The 21,514-nt window shown below is 38.8% G+C and overlaps 2 protein-coding genes and 1 long non-coding RNA gene across 6 annotated transcripts in view; 2 read left to right on the top strand and 1 right to left on the bottom strand.

The window, feature by feature from the left end:
* The window catches only part of LOC131241204 (uncharacterized protein At4g10930), a 28,656-nt gene extending 22,922 nt beyond the window's left edge, over nucleotides 1-5,734 (top strand). For 3 of the 4 annotated variants that reach the window (XM_058239930.1, XM_058239934.1, XM_058239933.1), the window contains exons 14-15: nucleotides 1,634-2,824; nucleotides 5,222-5,734. In XM_058239930.1, coding sequence (XP_058095913.1) covers nucleotides 1,634-2,824; nucleotides 5,222-5,428 — 1,398 coding nt within the window. In that variant the 3' untranslated portion in view covers nucleotides 5,429-5,734. The remainder of the gene's footprint in view (nucleotides 1-1,633; nucleotides 2,825-5,221) is intronic. The other variant, XM_058239932.1, reaches the window with a different exon arrangement.
* A 19-nt stretch (nucleotides 5,735-5,753) lies between these two features.
* Nucleotides 5,754-6,139, top strand: LOC131241205 (uncharacterized). Its single transcript, XR_009168974.1, has 2 exons — nucleotides 5,754-5,854; nucleotides 5,985-6,139. It is a non-coding gene; the product is annotated as an uncharacterized LOC131241205 (long non-coding RNA).
* Nucleotides 6,140-8,749: 2,610 nt separating this feature from the next.
* LOC131241203 (E3 ubiquitin-protein ligase SINAT5-like) lies at nucleotides 8,750-16,268 on the bottom strand. Its single transcript, XM_058239929.1, has 3 exons — nucleotides 15,840-16,268; nucleotides 10,042-10,428; nucleotides 8,750-9,315 (listed from the first exon to the last, which is right to left on the bottom strand). Exons 1-3 carry the CDS (start codon nucleotides 16,044-16,046, stop codon nucleotides 8,953-8,955), a joined length of 957 nt encoding a protein of 318 aa, XP_058095912.1. The 5' UTR covers nucleotides 16,047-16,268; the 3' UTR covers nucleotides 8,750-8,952.
* Nucleotides 16,269-21,514: the final 5,246 nt, after the last annotated feature.

The following is a 21,514-nucleotide window of genomic DNA, read 5'->3' as shown; positions in this document are numbered from 1 at the left end:
TACTGCACATGCACACACACCATTCTCCATACCTGATGAGATTTCTATAAGGGCATCATGCACATGCACATGCACACGCGCACACACCATTCTCCATACCTGATGAGATTTCTATAGGGGCATCTTGAGGAAGCATACCACATTGAATGTTTTCAAAGCCAAAAAACTTCTTTTGAAAGTTATTTAAGAGCTAAAAACTGGAGAGCATGAACTCTGAGGAAGTTATGTGCTGGGTTTATGTTGCTCAGACACTAGAAGCAAGAAGGGGTACAGGTGCAGGAAGGAGGAGCGCATGCTGCTCTTAGAATCATATTGAATTATAAGCTCTAAGAAGAAAAAGAATGATGCACACTACTCTTAACATATGCATTATAAGCTCTATTTTTTAACATATGCATTATAAGTTCTATTTTTGTTGACAGTTATAAGCTCTATTGTTGTTGAGGGCAAATCTTCTAACACCCGTCTCTTGGGCTCTGAAGAGGGCTTGCGTGGAAATTAGCTGCCATCATTGATGAAATTATGGACTTAATTCCGTCGATGGACACATTTTCCTCATGTGCATAGGATAGTCGTGAAGCTAATGGATTCTTTAGCTTGCGGGGTTGAGCCTTCATCTATCTGAAGCAATCTCTACCCATATTTTTACGTTTTCTATTTTTGAATTAAATTGTTGCTTTTATAAAATAAATCAATGGATATGCAGGCTTAGTAAAGTTGTTGCTAGTTTCATGTGTGTAGATCCCAGACCCTCTATGTGCTCCCACATGTGACAAGTTGGCACTTCCACGGGACATCCGAGCCATCAATCAGTTGGGACCCCCTTTGTAGATGCCCTGCTAAAAAGTGAGGCTGGTCACTCTTTAGGTAGGCCACAGTATACAAAACGAATTAGCAGCTAAAACACCTGGCCAACCAAGTGCTTTTAGCCATCCATTGTTTCGTATACTGGCCCACCTGACGAGTGGACCAACCTGATTCCTGAGCTGGGGCACATATGAAATACCATCCACATGGTGAATATCTTGGATCTCACACATGTGCCACATTGTCGCATTTGGCTGCTTGTGAGGTTGGGATATATATGCCTCTGGAATATTGGTTAATAGCTATGCAAGAACGGACAAATCCAAGACTGCTAGTTACTTCGATTAAAATGACTAAATGATATGAAGTTAAACAGCATCTTAATATCATAATGTTAATGAAGTGTTTGAATCTCAATCCTTGAACTGAAAATTCCTTTGCCCCATCTGTTCAAGTTGAATTAGACCAATGAATAGAAGGTTCTTTCCTTCATCGAATGCACTTTTCCATTTTCATTAGCTGCAAAAAATGCTCGTTGAATCTTGGTATTGGAGTTTCATAATCTTACATGGGGGCAGAAGATAAGTATAACTACTCAATTTGCTGCCTTTCAGTTCCCTGAACTAGCTTACATGCTGGAGCCACATTTTACTCAAGATAGTGTTTATGGCTCCTTTCCTTTTTCCTTTCACCTATTCTTTTTCTTTTTTATTATGTAGCTGTGATTTCTAATCTGCAGGCCATGAATTTCACAAGCATTTCTTGTCTGCTTCAGTTGTACTATATTATCTTGGCTGTAGTGTATTTACAAACATTTGTCATACAGGCACAACTAAACCGCCTCACTGAGCACTACTTGAGGAAAACGAATCTGCCTGTTATGTATAGAACGGCAGGTACAGAATTGGCTGTTGCAGATGCAGTTAATGTCGAAAAGGAGATATGTGATAAGTCAAACAGCAAGCTGGTGTATGTAAACCTTTGTTCCCAGGTCCTATCACAGCATACTAATAACAGCAAGCTTAAAACAGCAGAAACAACGGCCTTTTGTCCTGAGGCAGGTCCAGCTGAAAGTATGGAGCATGTAGCCATAGAACCATTCTCTGATCCAACAGCAGGGACTTGTGAAAATGTGGAAGAAGCATTGAAAATGGCTGGTTTTCTATCCGATTCCCCGCCAAACAGTCCGTATCGAGCAGTGGAAGACCTCAATGACAAAGATGCCCCTTCAGAGAAGGTTGCAGAGGAAGGCATTGAGAATGTATTTGACATAGATTCCCATCCAGATCTGGACATATATGGAGATTTTGAGTATGACTTGGGAGATGAGGACTTCGTGGGCCCGTCCAGCATATCTAGTGCTTTGAGGGTATCCAAGTTACAGTCAGAAGATGGGGACTTGAAAATGAAGGTGGTTTTATCTACAATCAACTATGAGAAAACATGCCTTGCTCTTGACTCTAATGACAATGCAGTGAAACATGTACAAAATGAGGTAGTAACAAGCCATCATGAAAAACTGGGGATTGTCGAGGCACCTATGGATTCTCTGTCTGTGCTCAAGTGCCATACAGATAGAGGCATAGGAAGCTCAATCTTGGAGCTTAAGATAGATGCTCCATGCCCTTCTCCCAAAACCCATGATGGTGAAAGATCTGAAGAGCCTTCTTTGGCAGAATGCGAAGAATTGTATGGTCCGGATAAAGAACCTTTAGTGGATGAGATTTGTGACGAAGCAATGAGTGAGCCAAATAAATGCATGGAAAAGGAAGCAATAGCTGAAAACACTGTTCCTGTTGGAAAGGAGAATTACAGGTCGAATAAAGAAGCAGCTGCAGACACTCAGTTTGTGAGTGAGAGTTGCATGGAAAATAGCATTGCCGGAGGTGGTATCCCTTTCAATCATGATTCTTCCAGAGGGGAAAATTCTCCAAATCATAGTGAGAATGCCCCGAGAAAAGAGGCGAAGTCCAACAGCATCAATCAGTCGGATCTCTGTCATTCTGTAACAAAAAAGGTACATGAACAACTGCATATTTGCTGCTGTAATCACAATCACCAAAGTAGAGATATTCTTGTGATATTAACACTTTTTATACCAAAAAGATTTAGGGAGATTTTCCAATCTCCGTTTCCTGACTCAGTTATGCATTCTCTGTTCTGGTTTTTTGATGAATTTATGTGCTCCTTTTATCTTTCCTTATATATTTTTTAATTAGAAAATACCTTTCTAGAAATTAATGTTAGCTTAACCCGCATCATTATTTTTGACAATCCTTGATACTTTGAGAAGCATCCTGAAAAAAATATGAAATATGTGGACTCACCATCCTTTACAAAACCCAGGAACTGAATGCAGGCATCATCAGTCTGTTTTCCTCTCAGAAGGATAGCAAAAAAAAAAAAAAAAACCCGGTGGCATTTTTATTTGAAACACATTTAACACTTCTGAGAAAATGCTCCAGAACAGATTTCAGGAACCATTATTTCTTCTGTAAACTTTTCTTTTGGTTAAGCTGAAAACCTGCAACCTCATGGTTGTGATGCTGAGCACCCCTCCGACTCAGCTACGGGCTTCCCCAGATGCCCTTTTTTTTTTTTTGAAGAAAGCTTCCCCAGATGCCTTGAATATTGCTTTTCTTAATAGCTGCTGATATAATGCATGGAAATTATCTTTCAATTAAAAAAAGAAAAAGAAAAAGAAAAAGAAAGAAAGAATATATAGAAATTCTTCAAGGCTGAGATTTGGCTTACCCATCATTTCTTCAGGGTAAACAAGACTGTAATTCAGGATTACAGTTTTGTCCATTTTGTCAACGGCAGTAATGCCTGGTAACTTTAGGGGTCGTTTGGCAGCATGGATTTAAAATCCCTTGGAATCCAGTGGATTTTGAGAACTGTGGAGTCGGAAGGATTTTGCAAACCATCTTTGAGGTAGGAATGCAAAAAGGGCTCGTTTAAGGGATTTTGGAGGAATCAAAATCCTTGCTACCAAACATCCCAAAAAAACTGCAATCCCCACAAATCCCTTGGAACCTATGCTGCCAAACGAAGATATTCCGAAATCCCTTCATGACTTAATTTATGATTTTCATCTCTAATTTGGTACCATTATCCTTAAGACTCTGCATGAGTGCACTAGATGGAATTGCAATAATACTTCACTGGAGAGGCAACGAAATTGTGATTACTGTCCCTAGTATTCATAACATGGAAGTGGCCAACTGCAGTTATGTACCCTTCAGATCAACTTGAAAGTGCCATAGTTGCAATTTAGAGCCCAGTCCCTGAATATGAATACAAAGGATTGTAAGTGCAACATGGCCATTTCCTATCTATTCAAAATTTTGTCAATAGTTCATCTAAAACTGCAGCCTTAATAATCCACCACCAATAGATGATGATGATGGACCATCCAGTAAAGTACTAAACCAAGAGTACCTGAGCAGTATATATACGTGCTTACATATAGTTTTTCTTTCTTCCCTTTCCATTTTTTTAGGTTTGAGTGCAACGCTGGTATAGCTTGGAAATACCCCTATGATGCAGGACAATTAACCACTTGCTCTAAAAGCTTGAACTGTTAGAGTATGGCGAATTAATCCCTTTATCTCATAGCCCAGGCCCCACATCTCATGGGTTAGGACCTCGGCCGAACCCCCTTCGTGGGCCCCAAATCACATGGGCCGCCCACCTCGAGTATGTCCCCGCATCCCACGGGCTACTCCACTCGAGCCCGGTGTGAAATGCGCATTACTCACCCCTGGTAAGGAGTCTCGAACACGAGACCTCCCCCGTGGACCCCAAATCGCATGGGTCACCCACCCCGAGTGTGCCCCTGCATCCAACAGGCGACCCCACTCGAGCCCAGTGTGAAAATGCCCCTGCATTAATCACCCCCGGTGAGGAGTCTCGAACACGAGACCTCCCGCTTTGATACCAATTTGATGCAGGACAATTAACCACTTGCTCTAAAAGCTCGAACTGTTAGAGTATGGCGAATTAATCCCTTTATCTCATAGCCCAGGCCCCACATCTCATGGGTTAGAACCTCGGCCGCCCCCAAATCACATGGGCCGCCCACCCTGAGTGTGTCCCCGCATCCCACGGGCTACTCCACTCGAGCTCGGTGTGAAATGCGCATTACTCACCCCTGGTAAGGAGTCTCGAACACGAGACCTCCCCCGTGGACCCCAAATCGCATGGGTCACCCACCCCGAGTGTGCCCCTGTATCCAACAGGCGACCCCACTCGAGCCCAGTGTGAAAATGCCCCTGCATTACCCTATGGGTCTGTTGTGTTATACTAGTATAAAAAATGCCTTGAATTCAACATCTTTGAAATCAAAGGCCTTTCGCACTTGGGAGTCTTTTGCATTCTGTTTTCTGTACATAATCCAAGTTCACTGCTTCAGGTGGAAGCCTATGTCAAAGAGCATATCAGGCCTCTCTGTAAAAGTGGAGTGATTACTGCTGAACAGTACCGATGGGCAGTTGGGAAAACAACGGAAAAGGTTATGAAATACCATTCCAAAGCCAAAAATGCAAATTTCCTCATCAAGGAAGGGGACAAGGTGAAAAAGCTTGCGGAGCAATATGTTGAGGCTGCCCATCAGAAGTAACAGTGCTGCCGCTTGATTGAAGGGCTTTGGATTTCAAACAGTAGTTAAGCGGCATTTTCTCTACTTCTTCCGTTCCTAGTTTTTTGTCCTCAGTTCTTTTGCAGGAAATTACAGGTTTTGGGCTTACGAAAGGATATGTAGGAGTAACAAATTTGAATTTTTAAATTAATGTAAAGGCTAATCCAAGATTTCAATATCTCAGCCACTGAAGAGTCTGAACTACAGAGGTATTTGCATTAGACCTTGACAAGCAATTGCTTGGATAGATCTTGTATATAAATCATGTACAGTACAACTTCAGCATCATTTACAGGTTAGTGCTTCTCCACCCAACCCCACCCTCTCTAACAAACAGGCAGATGAAGATTTCGATCTGTACAAAATCAAATGCTTGGACAAACATGCCGAAGTCTGATGATGACTCAGGTCAAACTTGAAAAACCCATTTGAGTATTAAGAAATCAGACCGCATTGCTCTTCTGAGAAATCCAGAGCTGGTGCTTGGGTCATTGAATTGTTTCCTGAACTAAGCTTGTTGATTTTGCACTCATTTCAGTTGGTTGACTGTCGAATTGGGCACAGATACTCAGAGGTAGTTGGGAAAAGTGAAAAGAAAATGACATTATTATCTAGCATGGGCATTAAGGAGAGAATTGAAAGGAAAATGATGTTATTGATCATCTTTATGCTATCATCTTTCCTTTTTTCATAGTTTAAATTTATTTATAATGCTTCAACATTCTTTTACAGCTTTGAAATGCTATGGTATGATAGGATTCTTTGTGATTGGAAGCATCAAAGCCTCATCTCATGATATAAAATCTCCAAAAAATGAAGAAGATACTGTTTTTTAACCCAAAAAAAAAGAAAGAAAGAAAAATAAAAAGAACCCAATATAGCTGATCCCAGCTGCCCAGAATTTGACAGTCTCCTCCATGCATGGGATTGAGTGGATCAATCATAACTATTTTCTGGATGACCATTTCCATTATGGAAGGAGATCATATCAGATGTTTGTGGCTAACCCAATAGCTACGGATTCATGACCATTTCCATTTTTGAAGGAGATCATATCAGATGTTTGTGGCCAACCAAATAGCTACGGATGCATGACCATTTCCAATTTGGAATGAGATCATATCAAATGTTTGTGGCCAACCCAATAGCTATGGATGCATGTCGTCTCATAGTATTCAACAGTGATCTAGACCAACCACCCTGTGGGTTTTCATACATGTGGCAATATTTGCGCGAGTGTAAAATTCACATGATCAGATTAACGCACTTTCCGTTGAATATGGAAGCTTCCATTTTATTCCTCCATTTTCAATGCACCAAACAAGTGGCGCAGATTCCTTATTTGTGTGATGTTGGCCATGCCACCATCTATTCAGGAATTCAATCGGGTGGTTCTGATCACTGTCAACCAGGTAGTGTGGTCAAGTTAATTTGAAATCAGTGGGAACATTTTCCGAGTGAACGGAGTGGAATGGGCCATCGATAAAAGAAGGGCATTGGATAGGTGAGATCCATGGTAGATTGCATGGCACCCAAAGATAACCATGATTGAAAATTCAAAGCCATACCATGAAGTGCATGAAAAATGGCCAGTAAGAAATGGTCTAACCATCCAATTTTTTTTTACACATGCACACGTTTAACCATCCAGTTTGCAGGCCCTTATTTGAATGATTATGATAATCCAATAAGGCTTATATTTGGTCCATGTGTAATCCTTGTGGCCATGGACAGTGGTGGGCTGACATGGGCCCCAAATATAAATTCACACCATAATAAGATACAAGAAGTACGTACTAGATCATGGCTTTTGATTTACAATTCACCTAGAACATTTCAACCTTTATGGTACGACAATGAGCGGAAGTTAAACAGAAGTTCCATCTTTTGAAATAGGACAAGGTGTGTAAGCCTTTTAGCAAAGAAGGTATAGGCGTTAAAGATCTAAAATCCATGAACATGGCTGTTTTGGGTAAATGGCTATGGAGATTCAGTGGAAGAAGGCAGCTCTTGGAAAGAATGTATCTAGCGAGAGAAGAATTGAGGATGGCATGGTTTACTAAGGAGTCTTCCTTTTACAGAGCCTCAGTAATTTGGAACGAGATTACGAGGATGGCAAGCAGATTTAAAGAAGGAATTGGCCTTTAGCTGGGCAACGGATCATGCATTGACTTTTGAAGATATTTAAAGAAGGAATCATAGGCCCCCAAGTGCTGAAAGGTATACCTGTGCATGGAAATGGTAAAGCCGGACGAGTAGATTCTCAGTCTGCTTTTTTCCATGGGGTGATCCATACACCAGAGCCGAGGAGTGGGGAAAGGAACAAGGGCTGGGCCCAGGGGCATTGAATGAAGGCTATGCTTGGACCAGAAAAAGTCCATATTTTGAATAGGCCCTGGCCGACCTGTTCAAAATCTGAGCCTGAACCAGCCCTTGGCCTGCCCGTTGCCAGGTACAATGTGGGGGGCAACAGAATGAAAGGTGTTTTCAGAATCGGAGCAGCACGGTGGAAGGTCTTCAGAAGGGTTAAGGTAGGAGGTTGTGGCTTGGGCCTCTTCAATTAAGGCCCCATCGTTAGCTTCTTCTATAACTTGGTCTAGTTTTCTGTTATTTCATTTATTTTTTAAAATCGTAGATATATAATCTATGCCTTCTTATAAATTCAGCTCTCTCTCTCTCTCTTTCTCTCTCTAAAAAATAAATAAACACGATTTTAAAAAAATAAAATAAAAAACAAAAAAAGGTACAGCAACTCACAATCTGGGTAAATTTTTAGGACATCCTCCATCCACAATACGGGCTATCAAACCAACAGCCTGGATCACATAATCACAAACCCCATTTACAAACTACGGCTCTGCAAGGCACTAATTCCAATTTCATGTGTCCTAACGTTTGGAAATAATTGGTATTTTGGAATGAACAGTACAATACTGTATGTACAGAGAATCATTTGGGAAGCGAATGGTATGCATAGTGAAGTACCATATCTTGCTTTAATGTCTTCACATATCCAACCGCCATTGGAGCCTTAGATTCACCCTGATTGATATACTCACACCCATTTTCGATATTACCATTTCAATTTCTGAAAAAAAGAAAGGTGGGCTGTCCACAAATCAATCAAGGTGGTTGTAGATATCAATTCCCTTGTACATTGTAAAAGGAAAAGAAAACAATGAGCAAGATCAATTCTTCATTAGCAAGCTGAATGCACTTAAAAACACAGCTTAGGCATTAGATATTAACCCAGCTAACATTGTTTTGTTGTCAGAGGAGAAGAAAAGGAAGTAGAAAATAGAAGAAAAAAAGGGAAGCTTATTACCCAATTAATAGAAGAAGAAAGACCTCAGTATCCATATGTTTCCAACACTCCCCAAGTCCCAGCATCTCTAATCCATAATTAACATCACAAGCGTGTCATGGCTGATACCGAAAAGCTACACACATACAACACATACACAAACATGAACCAACACGCACGCATGGCCCCATGCCCCTGCTCTTCAGTTGCACAGGTTGGGTATGCATACTCCAGCATCTGGGTTCTGTTGCTCCTTCCATATCCGACCCGTCACCCGCAGCTTCAGCTCCTTCCTGTCGCCGCCCGAGAAGAAGAGGGCCATGTTCCTCTGGATGATGAGACCGTCGTGGCTGTCGCGGACTTTCCTGTGGCTGTCGCGGATGCTCCGAGGGGTGCCTTCCCATATGAGCTTCCTGCTGTTGGCCCCAACCTCAAGGCTGTAGCTGAAGTTCCTAGCCTCAGTTTCATCGCCCATGAAGCGGAGGAATGCCATGTAGACAGGAGCCATCCCAAGCTGGAAGGCTTCAAAGTGCAAGCAGAAGTACTGCCCAAAACAGTTGAAGACCTGAAAAGAAGGGAGAAAAATGCGACAAACCACAATGAGTATCAGTTCAAGAAGGCAGATTGTTGAAGAAATTTGCATCAACCCCCTAAAAGAAATACTCCAAGATTCTCAGGCAAAACTATAAAATTCTATAGGTAGTTCGTTTGATGAAGAATGCTGCAAAGGCATTATCCGTTTCTGCCATAAAGGCCTACTCCATGTTTCATTTGGTTGCCCTGAATTAGCACAAGGAAATGAATTGCATCTAATGAGGTTTGCTGATTTTAAAAATTCTCTACCTGCCCATCTACGTGTGGCAATATGTCCACATGGTACACGTGTCACATCCAAGTCATGCATTGCGTGGGCTGGCAGACTCCAATCAAAATGGGCCACACGTGTATGCATAGAATGTGGACTGCTGCAGACTTAATCTTAACCAAATTGGAAAATAACTCATCCCATCACAAGGAAAACGAAGGCATCATTGCAGATAAACTTAGTTCAGCATTCCTTCTATGTTGGTAGCAGTCACATATTCTTTTTTTCTGATACCCCCCCAGCATTCCTTCTATGTTGGTAGCAGTCACATATTCTTTTTTTCTGATACCTCCCCCCCCCCCAACAAAATAATAATAATAAAAATAAAAATAAAATTTACTTGCTTCTTTTCTTTTCCTTCTATTAATAGTCTCTGGTTGGGCACATAAGCAATGCCTACTCACGTGATCATGCATGTGAACATACCGTTAGCATCCAGGTGGCATTTTCAACCTCACGGGGATTAGACTTGACGTAACGATGATTGAATGTGCATCCTGTGTGCATGTCTACTTTGTGGTCATCCCTCAGATGTGCAACAAGAAAAGGAATATCTCCAACGACAGAGCATTCAGATCCTGCATACGGGCAGTTGTATGGTCTGAAGTTACACTGAAGTTCGTGTTTGAGCTTGCTGTAGTACGGGAAGATCTCTGGGCAGCCTAATGAGCAGTACTTGCATGGCAGTTCAAGCGACTCGGCCACCTTTTCCAATGCTAAACACCTTATGTCTCCAAGCTCCTGTCTGCAAGTGGGGCACCTGTTATGTACCCTTGATTTACAGGTAGAACACAGAGTGTGCCCGTTGTGGCACTGCATAAACACAAATTTGTCAGTGTTATAATAATCCATGCCAGGAAAAAATCATAAAGATCCCTCCCTTCCTCTCTCAACAACAACAACAAAATGTATTGAAGTGAAGAAAATACATACATTCAATAAGTGATCAGTGTTACCTGGACACGTGGCACGTGTGCCAAGTGCCAAAGTGTCCTAAAGTGGCTGGCACAGCAAACTTCAAAAAACTAGGCACGGGCACACTTCCATACATAAATAAATAATAATTCAAGTAAATAAAAATTAAATAAAACAATGAAAACATTAAAGACGAACGAAATTAGAAAGACTATTCACATAGTTTGAACAGAAACAAATTACTAGAAGTTCAAACTAACAAATAATTGATTAACAAAATATCAGAAATCAATGGATAATCATCTCAAGAAATAGTTCTTATGAACATCACTTGTTCTGTGAAAATACTATGGACGAAAGGAAAAAACAAAAAGAACAACAAAGTGTGCATTTTTTTATATATTGCTCATGGTACCTATAATGGAGAGAGAGCAACAAAGTGTGCATTTTTTTATATATTGGTACCTATAATGGAAAATGAACTGGAAGAGAGAGAGATTGCTCATGGTACCTATAATGGAAAATGAACTGGGAGAGAGAGAGGTCTTTGGCTTGACAAAAGAAATTTACACAAAAATAAAAAATAAAAAATAAAAATTCAAGGTGAAACACAGTCTTTGTGCGGAAATTTGTTTGGAGACCTCACTTGAAGTGTCCAACACGCAGCACTTTTTTATGACATCACTAGGACAATTTTCCATACAAATTTTAAAGCGAATGCAGTCATCTATGGCCCAAACGGGCATGTTAGAGATGCACCCTGGAAACATAACATCATGTCAAAAAACCCATGGGAAGCTGAACATGAATGAGTTTAGGACACATCTAGATTATTTCTGTTTAATTAATTTAAATAATCAGCACTTAATCTATCACATGCACGTGTGACCAAAAATTTTCTGTTTTGTAGTTCTCTCTTCCCACAACACCACCAGGTACCATTATTCAAGCAGTCACCAGGGGAGGCTTCATGTCAGGTAAGCAGCTGGTAATTGAACTTCTGCCGAGCAATCACAAAGAATAATAAGCCAACACTGAATAGTTCTGATGAGGATGAGTTCATATCTCCTTAATGTGAGCCATGATATCAAGATGATTCTGAAAAGATGGCGTTGCACTATCATATTGGTTAGAATGATCCCCAGCTGTCTTCTTAAAACTCTATTACTTTCTCATCATAATGCTGTTCGCTTCATAGCAACTTGAGATTTTGATTCTCTACAATATGCATGAGAATATTCTAAAATAGTAGTTAGCCCAATCTTTTAATAAATTATCATTATCCTTCCAAAAAAATGTAACATAGCAAGTACGATGCCAACAGAAGAAATCAATTATAATTGGAAGAAAGTTTCAGGTGACCCAAATTTATACGTGGTAGATTTCCTTCACAGTTGCTAAACAGAATCTGTCTTGCTTTCTCATAATACCTACCTTGCGCATGTTTCTGTTGCACAGTCAATTGAACTGCATTGTCATGTATTACATCTTCATGTGATTGCTATGTTCAAGGCCTTCTAACAAACAAGAGGACTGTCAAGGGCCAATCAAGGTAGAACCTAGCATGTTAACCACCTAGTTGTCAGAATCATCCCAATCCTGAGTCATTGATTCAGTACTCCAAATATCATCTTCGAGACCCTCTATGGAGATAATATATATGTGACTATAGAATCACTTCTAATCCTGATCCCATAAAAGGAAATCACATCAAGGCTTCGTTGTCACTTTGTTCGTAAGAAGTTGATGGCTTTTTTTATTTCTTGTTAAATTGCTATGTTTAATTAAAAACAAGAAGTACACGAATGATACAAAAATACATCATACAGCTGAACGGGAAGCCAAGTTGCAGCTACCTTCTTCTTTGTTTGAAAGGCAAGAAGATCTATGCGTTTCATAAAACATAAAGAGAAAAAATTACAAAAGCCAACCAGAAATCCAGAAAGGAGAAACTATGGTCTACAAAATCTACAGCAACAGCCTACCCCTGAACATACAGCTTCTCCCTACTGAAGCAATCAGAAACCCGACCACTTCGGTTTCTAAAAAGGCGCTTGTTTTTTTCCTTCCATGGAGCTTTGCTTAATGGGATTATTAGCCTATTGTCATGTTCCATCTTTTAATCAGATTCCATATTTGTTCCTAAGCGCACAATCAATGACAAATAATAGCCAATTGCAGACAACTCCATCAATTGTCCAATGTTTGAAGGGGTTTTGGCTGTTGAGAACATCAGTGCATGCTAATTTTTTAAGCATAAAGGTGCACCTTTGTTTTTGTTTATTCATTTTTTCCTTAACAGACAGTTTGATCAATTTGTTCACGACTGCCATTTATTCAGTAACAAACAATTAACAAGTAAAAGTCATTTATCCATTCTTGCCCAGTTAGCAGCCCCAAGTTAACAAACCTTCGGCTAGGAGAATCTGAGGCTGCTATATTGTTAAACTCATGAGTCATCAAGAAACAAAGAGCAATTGGAAGATCAAAAGACCAAATCTAATACAACCAAGCCTGCTACGTGGTTAAACTCATGAGTACAAGTAAGGAGAGATGATGAAACATTTATTTATTGTTTTGAATGGCAACACTTCTTTCTTTCTTTCTTTCTTTCTTTTTTTTTTTTTTGAAAGATGAAATTTATTAAGGCCCAAAAAAAAAAAAAAGAAAAAAGAAAAAAAGAAAAAAAGAAGAAGAAGAAAAAAGAAGAAGAAGAAGAAGAGCAAATGAGAACAACAAACAAAAAGAAAAAGGAAAAAGGAAAAGATACAACCCCACCCACAGACCCAGCCCGAACCAAACTCTGGGCATCCAATCAGAAAGAAACATTACAACCCTATTATGGACAACCGTCGCTGAATTCTGAAGATTTCTAAAGGCCCAATTATTCCTTTCAAGCCAAACAGACCACATCAAAGCAAGCAGCACAAGATTCCATTTACAAGACCCAAATACTCCACCTCCAAGTCCATGCCAGGCACTAAACAGACTGTCAATTGAACAACAACACTTTGCGCTGCTAGTATGATAAACAAACCAACATTGACTTGATTTCCAACTGTCATTCTCATCAATAGAATAAGCAATCATTGAGATTGAACATTGCATTATGGCGTAGAATGTGTTGAGAAAGAAAAGCATGTGGCCTTTTGAATTTCTACCCAATGTGAAAATAATACATAAAAGTAAAGATTGCAGCGCATTTCATGTCAAAGCTGAAAGCTCTTTGCATTCGTATACAGCCACGGTCAAGCATACTGGAGGTTTACATGTCATTTGTGAGACAAATCATTTATTCCCCCTAAACTATACTCCATTCATGGGGAATTAGACAGGTCTAAATTGTTGCCTTCTAACAGGAGAAATCATTTTTTGCAGACCCATATAGAGGTGTTCTTAGGAGTTAGGTCCACGCTTTGAATTGGAAATTCTTTCCCTACTTCCTGATTCTCTTTTTCCCTTCAATAAGTGCACATGATCACTTAAGATACTCCTAATTTTCTTGTTTTAAAAAGTGTGGTGAGCATGTTAGGTCACTGCTAAGGACAAAACAATAAATAACATCTTATTTTGGCATTTTGAGGTAGCAAGAAAAGACTTGACAACCTATGGTCTGACTGAAGTTATGGCCCTTGATAGAGTGGAATGGCGGAACAGGATTCATGTAGCTGACCCCAATTAGTTGGGACAAGGCTAACATGATTGTGATGACAATGATGATTTTTGCATTTTGAGATTCCTTGAGAGTAAGTTCATATTGGGGAGACCTAACTCAGATGATAAAACAAGTTGGAGGAACAGGAAAAAAAAAGGACTTTTGTCTAACCATGAAACAGTACAAAGTCTGAATGAGCTATTCATGCAAGAAGAAGAAAATGTTACTGCTTCTATAATATTGAAGCTACAAAGAAATTTTGAACTGAAAGGTTCAGCAATCATTGGGTTTCGGAGACCTACTCCTATGTACCCAACATTTGGTATAAAAGCAATGTCGACTACAATCATCAGAGCTGACCAGCAATCATCCAATTCATACTTATATTCCACCAGCCCTGACTTCCATGAAACCTTCCGTCAATAAAAGAATAAATTAATTACATTGATCTAACATAATCTGCGGCACCAGAACCCCACTATCACAAAGAATTTATGACCTGGGCATGGTTCCAGTCAGAAAGTCAAATGCTTCATGAGAATCCTAATACGACTTACAAACTGACCACAAGAATCTCTAACAACAAACAAGTTTGCTATATTTGTTAGAGACATGCAAAATCAGACAAGACAACCTTATAATAAGTTACACAAAAAGGCAAAAATAAATAAGTAAAATGGAATAATTAAATAAAAACATTGCACAGTTTCTCGCTAAAAAAAAATCCTGATGATCTAAATACCCTTTCGAGAAATCCCCTTAAACACATGATCCACCTTTTAAGAAATAAGAAACATATGAAGAATCCAAAACAAAAGGGGGGACTAAATCAACTAAATCTTCATATCACCTGTCATTGTGTTCCAATTCCAATCCCCATAATCTAAATTTAATTGATTTGACTAAAAACATCCAATTTCCGAAAAAAATCAACAAAATCTTCAAAACCCACACCACATTTCATCCCATACCATTGCCCTTTCAATTCTAGATGGAATGGAACTTGACTAAGAAACCCCCATTCATAAGAACATCAAAGCAGGTAATCAAATTCTTCAGAACCCTAGCGGCTTGTGATTATTGAATTCCACTAGGAAAACCAAGTCATCAAAAGACCCAATTCAGATAAACAAATTCTCCGAAACATGTCACATTTCATCCCAATTCCACTCCCATCCGACAGACTGAATTTGTCTGCAAACATTCCCAAACATTAAAAGAAAAAATAAAATCAAATCAACAAAACCACCCAACCCACATTGCATCCCATCCCAATCCCATTTGTATGATTCTAGAGAAAATTGATTTCATCTAGAAATTGCCCAATCACTGAAAATAATGACCCATTTCGACAAATAAATCCACTAAAGCTCCGTTCTTCCGTTATGACAAATCAAATTGAATTCATTTACAAACACTGGATCATTAAAACGAAAAATAATCAAAACACCAAATCCTTCAAAACCCATCACACATTTCCCTATCAAATCCCATTCCCCAATCCCCCCAAAATGCACAAAACCAAAACGTTAAAAAAAAAAAACAAAAAAAAAAACAAAAACAAAAACAAAAAACAAAATTCACAACCTAAACAATCAATCAAAACAAACAAACCAAAAAAAAAAATCGATAAGGAGAGGAGAGAGAACCCGACCTGGTGGATTGGCGGGTACATGGAATTGGTGCAAACGGGGCATTCGAGGAGCTCATGTACGCTGGTAGCCGGAGAAATCGCCGACGAGACGCTACTGTTGGTGTTGCTGCTGCCGTTGCTGTGGACCTTTGAGATCTGATGGTAATGCAACTCTTCCTCGTCGATCCCATCCGACGAGGATACGCATTCAATGCTATCCAATTCCATTCATATAAAACCTCCCCAAATCTCCCTCTCTCTCTCTCTCTATCCTTTCTTTGAAATCCGACCTCTCTCTCTTCTTGAAATCAAAGAGAGAGAGAAGATAGACAGAAAGAGAAACGAAGATCAAAAGCAAAGAGGAAGAGGAAGAAGAAGAAGAAGACAGAGGAAGAGATTTTTCTCCTTTCTCTGCCCTGAAAATTTCCGAGTTTTGAGGGGATGATGGAAGGGCTACCGTCGATTTCAAAATACATTATTGTGCGCACCAACTTCCGTGCACACTGAGCGTGGACACCTAGGTACCTCGCGTCAGATAACTACCAGGGTTACTTTCACTGACGTGGGAGACACAATTTAACCTCAATGAAATCCAAACCGTCTATCGAGTACATCATCCATTTTTTATTTTTGATCCCAAAAATCATAATGTTTCAAAATTCATATGGGCCACCCAGAAAGAAAAATCCTAAAACCTCGAAATTCATGTGGTATGTATGCCCCGCCTAAGTATTCGAATACTTTTGATTTTTGAGTATTTATTTCATTCTGATGAGTTACATCAGATGAATGGATTGGATGGCATATAAACACTCCGATAGGCCCTACACAAACCTGATGGTGGGCGTTCAATAGCAAAATTTTCGTACGGTATAGCCTATCTGAATGTTGTATTATCATTACTTTTCTTTTCAACGGTTAAAACTAGGCAGTGTATCTGAAGGACGTGGTGGATCTCATGAAAGTTCCACCCACGTGCCTCTCGATTTGAGAAAGTAACCTCGTAGGAACCTGACGCGGTTCTTTTATTTTTGAGAAATACGTCGATACTCCGGCAAAGTGTGATAGATGATACGCAGGCAGCTACAAATTTCAAAGATACTGCATACGTAGAATGTAAGTAATTCAAAATAAACCATCTAACTTATTTGAATCAGTTTACATGTATCATTGACCAAACTTCACTCTTGTTTAGGTATGTGACTATTGGATTGTAAGAGATTTAATAGACAGTTTATATATATATATATATATATAAAGTCTTATTTTAAAAAACAAGTGTCCAGCAATCATAGGTTGCATTTTTCAACCAATTTGTTTTTTAGATTGTGACTGAACGATAGTGGATTCCGTAATGTTTTTTGGTTTAATATGGGTTAAGTATATATCAGTTGTACCATTTATAAGTGCCTGCGTATGAAGCGTCAAACTCAGCCAGAGTATACAAGTAATTCCCTTGTTTTCTTCAATGATGAAATGGAGCGATGTCCAACGGATTTTAGATGGCGATAGAAGAGTTTGTTTTTCCTCCCTCGCGACTTAATAACTGATAATGTGTCGCCTAATTGGGGCCCACATGATGGCGTATTTAGATGATCGGAACTGTCCACATTATTTATTCTATTATTTAATATAATTTTAGAGAAATTTACATTGAAATAATGATTTTTGTAATGAATTTATGTAGATGATTTTAAAACATCGAAAAGTAATTTTTCAATGGATCAACTAGAACTCAGTAAATAAAATTTTAACATGATAAAAGAAGCATTATTCGACATAATAGCTTATTTAAGATAGTAAGGATAATATGGACGGTTAAAATCATCGGCCTATCCAGCATGTTTGCTCCACTGGAGCTCCGTATGCTGGCGTGTGGAACCTGAGTAGCGACGTAGGCAAAACGAACTCGGTTGAGGAATCTGATGTGAGGAGATGGCAACTTTGTAAATCTACGAAACATAGAAGGACGGAATTTAGACATGAGAAATGATCACATACCGCCTCTAGTACTATATTCCTAAAGTACTGGACCTCTATTCCCTGCCAATGTGTAAAGTCTTTGGAAATCTGAACTGTGAAAACGGTTTGGCTGTTTACTAAATCTTCTCAGATACAAATTGATGATGATCCAAATATTTGGTATGCTACATCATGAAAATAAATAAATGGCCTATGATCTGATCCCACACATGATTTTATCCTAATCGTATATTTTGTCAGCCTTATTTCAAGGATGGTGATCCTCATGCTTGGGCCCACATTTTTCACGGATAGGATTTTCTAATATATCATACATTGTCAGTAAAAATGTGTGTAGTACGTTGAGTTTATGGTACTGACGTGAAGACAGATGCTGATCATTTCAGACATGAGAAATCAAACGCTGTAGAGCCTGGTACAGCCGGAATACGGTACAGCCATCTCTCTACGGATACGGATTGGGTGCTACCCACGCCTGTCACGAGCTCAGCACATGCAGGGCGCTGACGGGCCGACCGTGAGATATGGGTTTTATCCACACCGTCCATCCATTTTTTCATATCATTTTAGATTTTATACCTAAAAATGAGACAGATTCAAGCTTGAATGGACCACACCACTGGAAGCAGTGTTGACAATGAAGCCCACCGTTGAAACCTTCTCATGATGTTTATTTGCAATCAAACCTGTTCATAAGGTTACATAGACCTGGATCAAACATTAACTTAGATCCAAAATGGATGGACGGTATGGATAAAACATATACATCAAGGTGGGGCCCTTGGAGCCCTGCCTTGCCAAGCTAGGACAGGCAAACCCGTAGTTAGGTATCAATCGGGACCGTCCATCTACGTGAGGTCTGATTTGATTTTTTTAACATCGGCCGTACATGATAGATACCACATGGACGGCTCTGATTGAGCAGTTAGAGAAAATAACCAGCGGTCTTCATTTACACGTGTGGTCTGCTTTGATGGGTGAGCTTTCCTTTTTCGTGCCAAATCCATTCATTGGGACCTGCCGTGAAGATACCTTAGGCCAAAAGCTCATATCAGTTCCGGTCATCAAGCGACCAGCACATTTACATTGACGTAGACCAATGATCATTTTTAAACCGTCCATTTTTCTTATAAACGTGATCCTGGCCGTGGCATGTCCAATGTAGGCCCCACCCGATGAGTGAATGGATCTCTTACAGATTGCTAGTTAGCATACAACGTTGTGTACCATCATTTCTCATTTTGAGAAGAATTGTTTGCCGTTTGATTAGAAAGGGAGGTAACCTGATACAGACTATCTCTGCGGCACACGTGGCAGGGCGATTTCTTCGGCCTTTCATCTTGATTTTCTCTGTGGGGGAGTGGATTCAGTCAGAATAGGGTAACATTAAGTTCCACAGCCGTGATACAGCTGCACTTCATTAACGCATGATATCTTTGGTGGGGTGAGGTCCACTAGCTTTCAAAAATCTGTCTCGGCTTTACTCATCTGACCAATGAAATGACATTACATCATGGTCCTGCCTGTGTTACCCTGGCCTGACCGAATCCACTCCCTTTATGTGAGCGCCAAGTGATTTAAAATACATAAATACAATTTACTTTCAGTCGTCTAATCACTGACCTGTGATGCAACGGTGGAAATTGTCTAACGACCAAATATGGACAGTGAGAAAGAAAATAAAGACAGCGGGTCGATTGCATAAAACATAAATCATCCGTGAGATCATTATATTATCTTCTTGTCGAAGGGAGTGATTGTAACATGTGTGAAAAAAATAATTTGAATCCGGGAGAGATATTTCATAGCTCATCTCTCTCTTCTCCAAATTTAATCATTGATATGTTATTTAATTTTAATCTCTTGTCTTATTTGTATTCTTAATTCCTTTTATTTTTCTTTCTAACTCTTTCTCCGTATCTCTTAACTTCACAATGAGTTAAGAAATGTGTTGCACTCCAACTTAAATATTAATCAAAAAACACCATATGTACAATTGGGAGGGAAGATTCATGGAAAAGCAATTTTAATTTGATATCTTTATAATTTTTAATAATCTTAATGTAATATATGACTAGACGGGTACGACGAACAGTTCGGATTAGCCTTTTGGTCATCATATACACTTGAATGGAGATTATCAATTCTTTGCATAAATAGTTTAGTTTCAGCACAAAGAATTGCTCTATATGAATGATGATAGATTTATATTTTTAAGATATATGAGTTATTATCAGTTTTTTGTAAAATTATAATTTAGTTATTTGGTCAATGCAATGAATGTGCCAGATCAGTTATATGATTATTGTGTTGTCAGGTTTTGAAGTGTTCAATAAAGAAAGCTAATATTTTTTGTGTAAGTGATGGTATCACTTGGCATCGAGAGTTGATATGAGCCACCGGTATACGTGTGGCTAGATACACACCATCCATCTAATTTTTAGAAGCAAAATATGCCATGATCTCAAGATTTTGGATGATCTAATCATCCGATGGGCCACCACAATTATAGTATGATATATCTATTACTAATTTTCGAATCATATTGAAACTTTTGAATTTGTGAAATTGGTCAGTTCAAATTGGTTTAAATAATTTATTATTTGAATCAAACTATATCAAAATTTTCAATTGTCTAATCTAATCAATCAAAATTGATAGACCACACTAATATGATCAATAATTTGCTATTTAATTTCAAAATTTGGATATAAATAAATAAATAAATTGTTCAAATTAACAATCTATGAGCCTTATTTGATTATTAACAAATGAGGGGTCAGTAACGAGCATATATCCGTCCATTGTAGTTAGATGGACCTTAAACCCTTAATTAAATAAAATTCTTAATTATATAATCAATTGATTGAAATTGATGAAACATATTAATTTGATAAATCATTTGTTGTTTAATTTTTAAATCCAAATCTAAATTAATCATAACCCTTCGTATCAAGCATTCGGATAGTGAGATCACGTAAGGTGTTTCATCTAAAGTAGACTCTACTATGAAATAATAGGATCAATAATGATATTGTAGATATAAGTTGCTAGGATTTCTTGATACAAATCAATCGTACATCTTGTGGAATCTCTACTATTAGACACGGGTAAATAACCCAACATGTCTCACATTCATAGAAATTAAAATGGAATCGTTTATGTAATTAATCGATTAATGTTTTAATATAACTATTGTTGATTTATTTAACTGTGTCACATTCTAATTCACGTCATCACATTTAATTTCTGTAAAAATAATAGAATCATATGCTTACATTATGAGATAATATAAGTGTTTATGAAATGATGAAATCATACATCATATATCGCATTTGTATATTGCATTGTCGATTATAGGGCCTTTTCTGAAAGAAATTTCAATTATGGTAGAGTGTTACTGAGGATGCATACCTTGTGCTCGAATTTTTTGAGCGTGATAATGATGGATGTGAATTGTGTGGCGAGTCACTAACCATGCTCCAGTGTATTGACTAAACTCTGTGAGGCCCACCATGGTGTATGGGTTTTATCCACTCCATCCATCTGTTTTCCCAACTCATCTCAAGTATGAGCATAAAATTAAAGTGTATCCAAAGCTTAAGTCTATTGCACCATAGGAAGCAATGGGAACGGATGCTTGTTGCTGAAAACTTCTTTAGCCGAAGAAGTTTTTGATGAAGATAATAATTGTGTTTTTCCCTTGTTGAGAT

Source organism: Magnolia sinica, chromosome 3 (genome assembly GCF_029962835.1).
Source record: "Magnolia sinica isolate HGM2019 chromosome 3, MsV1, whole genome shotgun sequence".
Taxonomy (NCBI): domain Eukaryota; kingdom Viridiplantae; phylum Streptophyta; class Magnoliopsida; order Magnoliales; family Magnoliaceae; genus Magnolia; species Magnolia sinica.
Note: the sequence above shows the minus strand (reverse complement) of the source record. Positions and strands in the feature narration are given on the sequence as shown.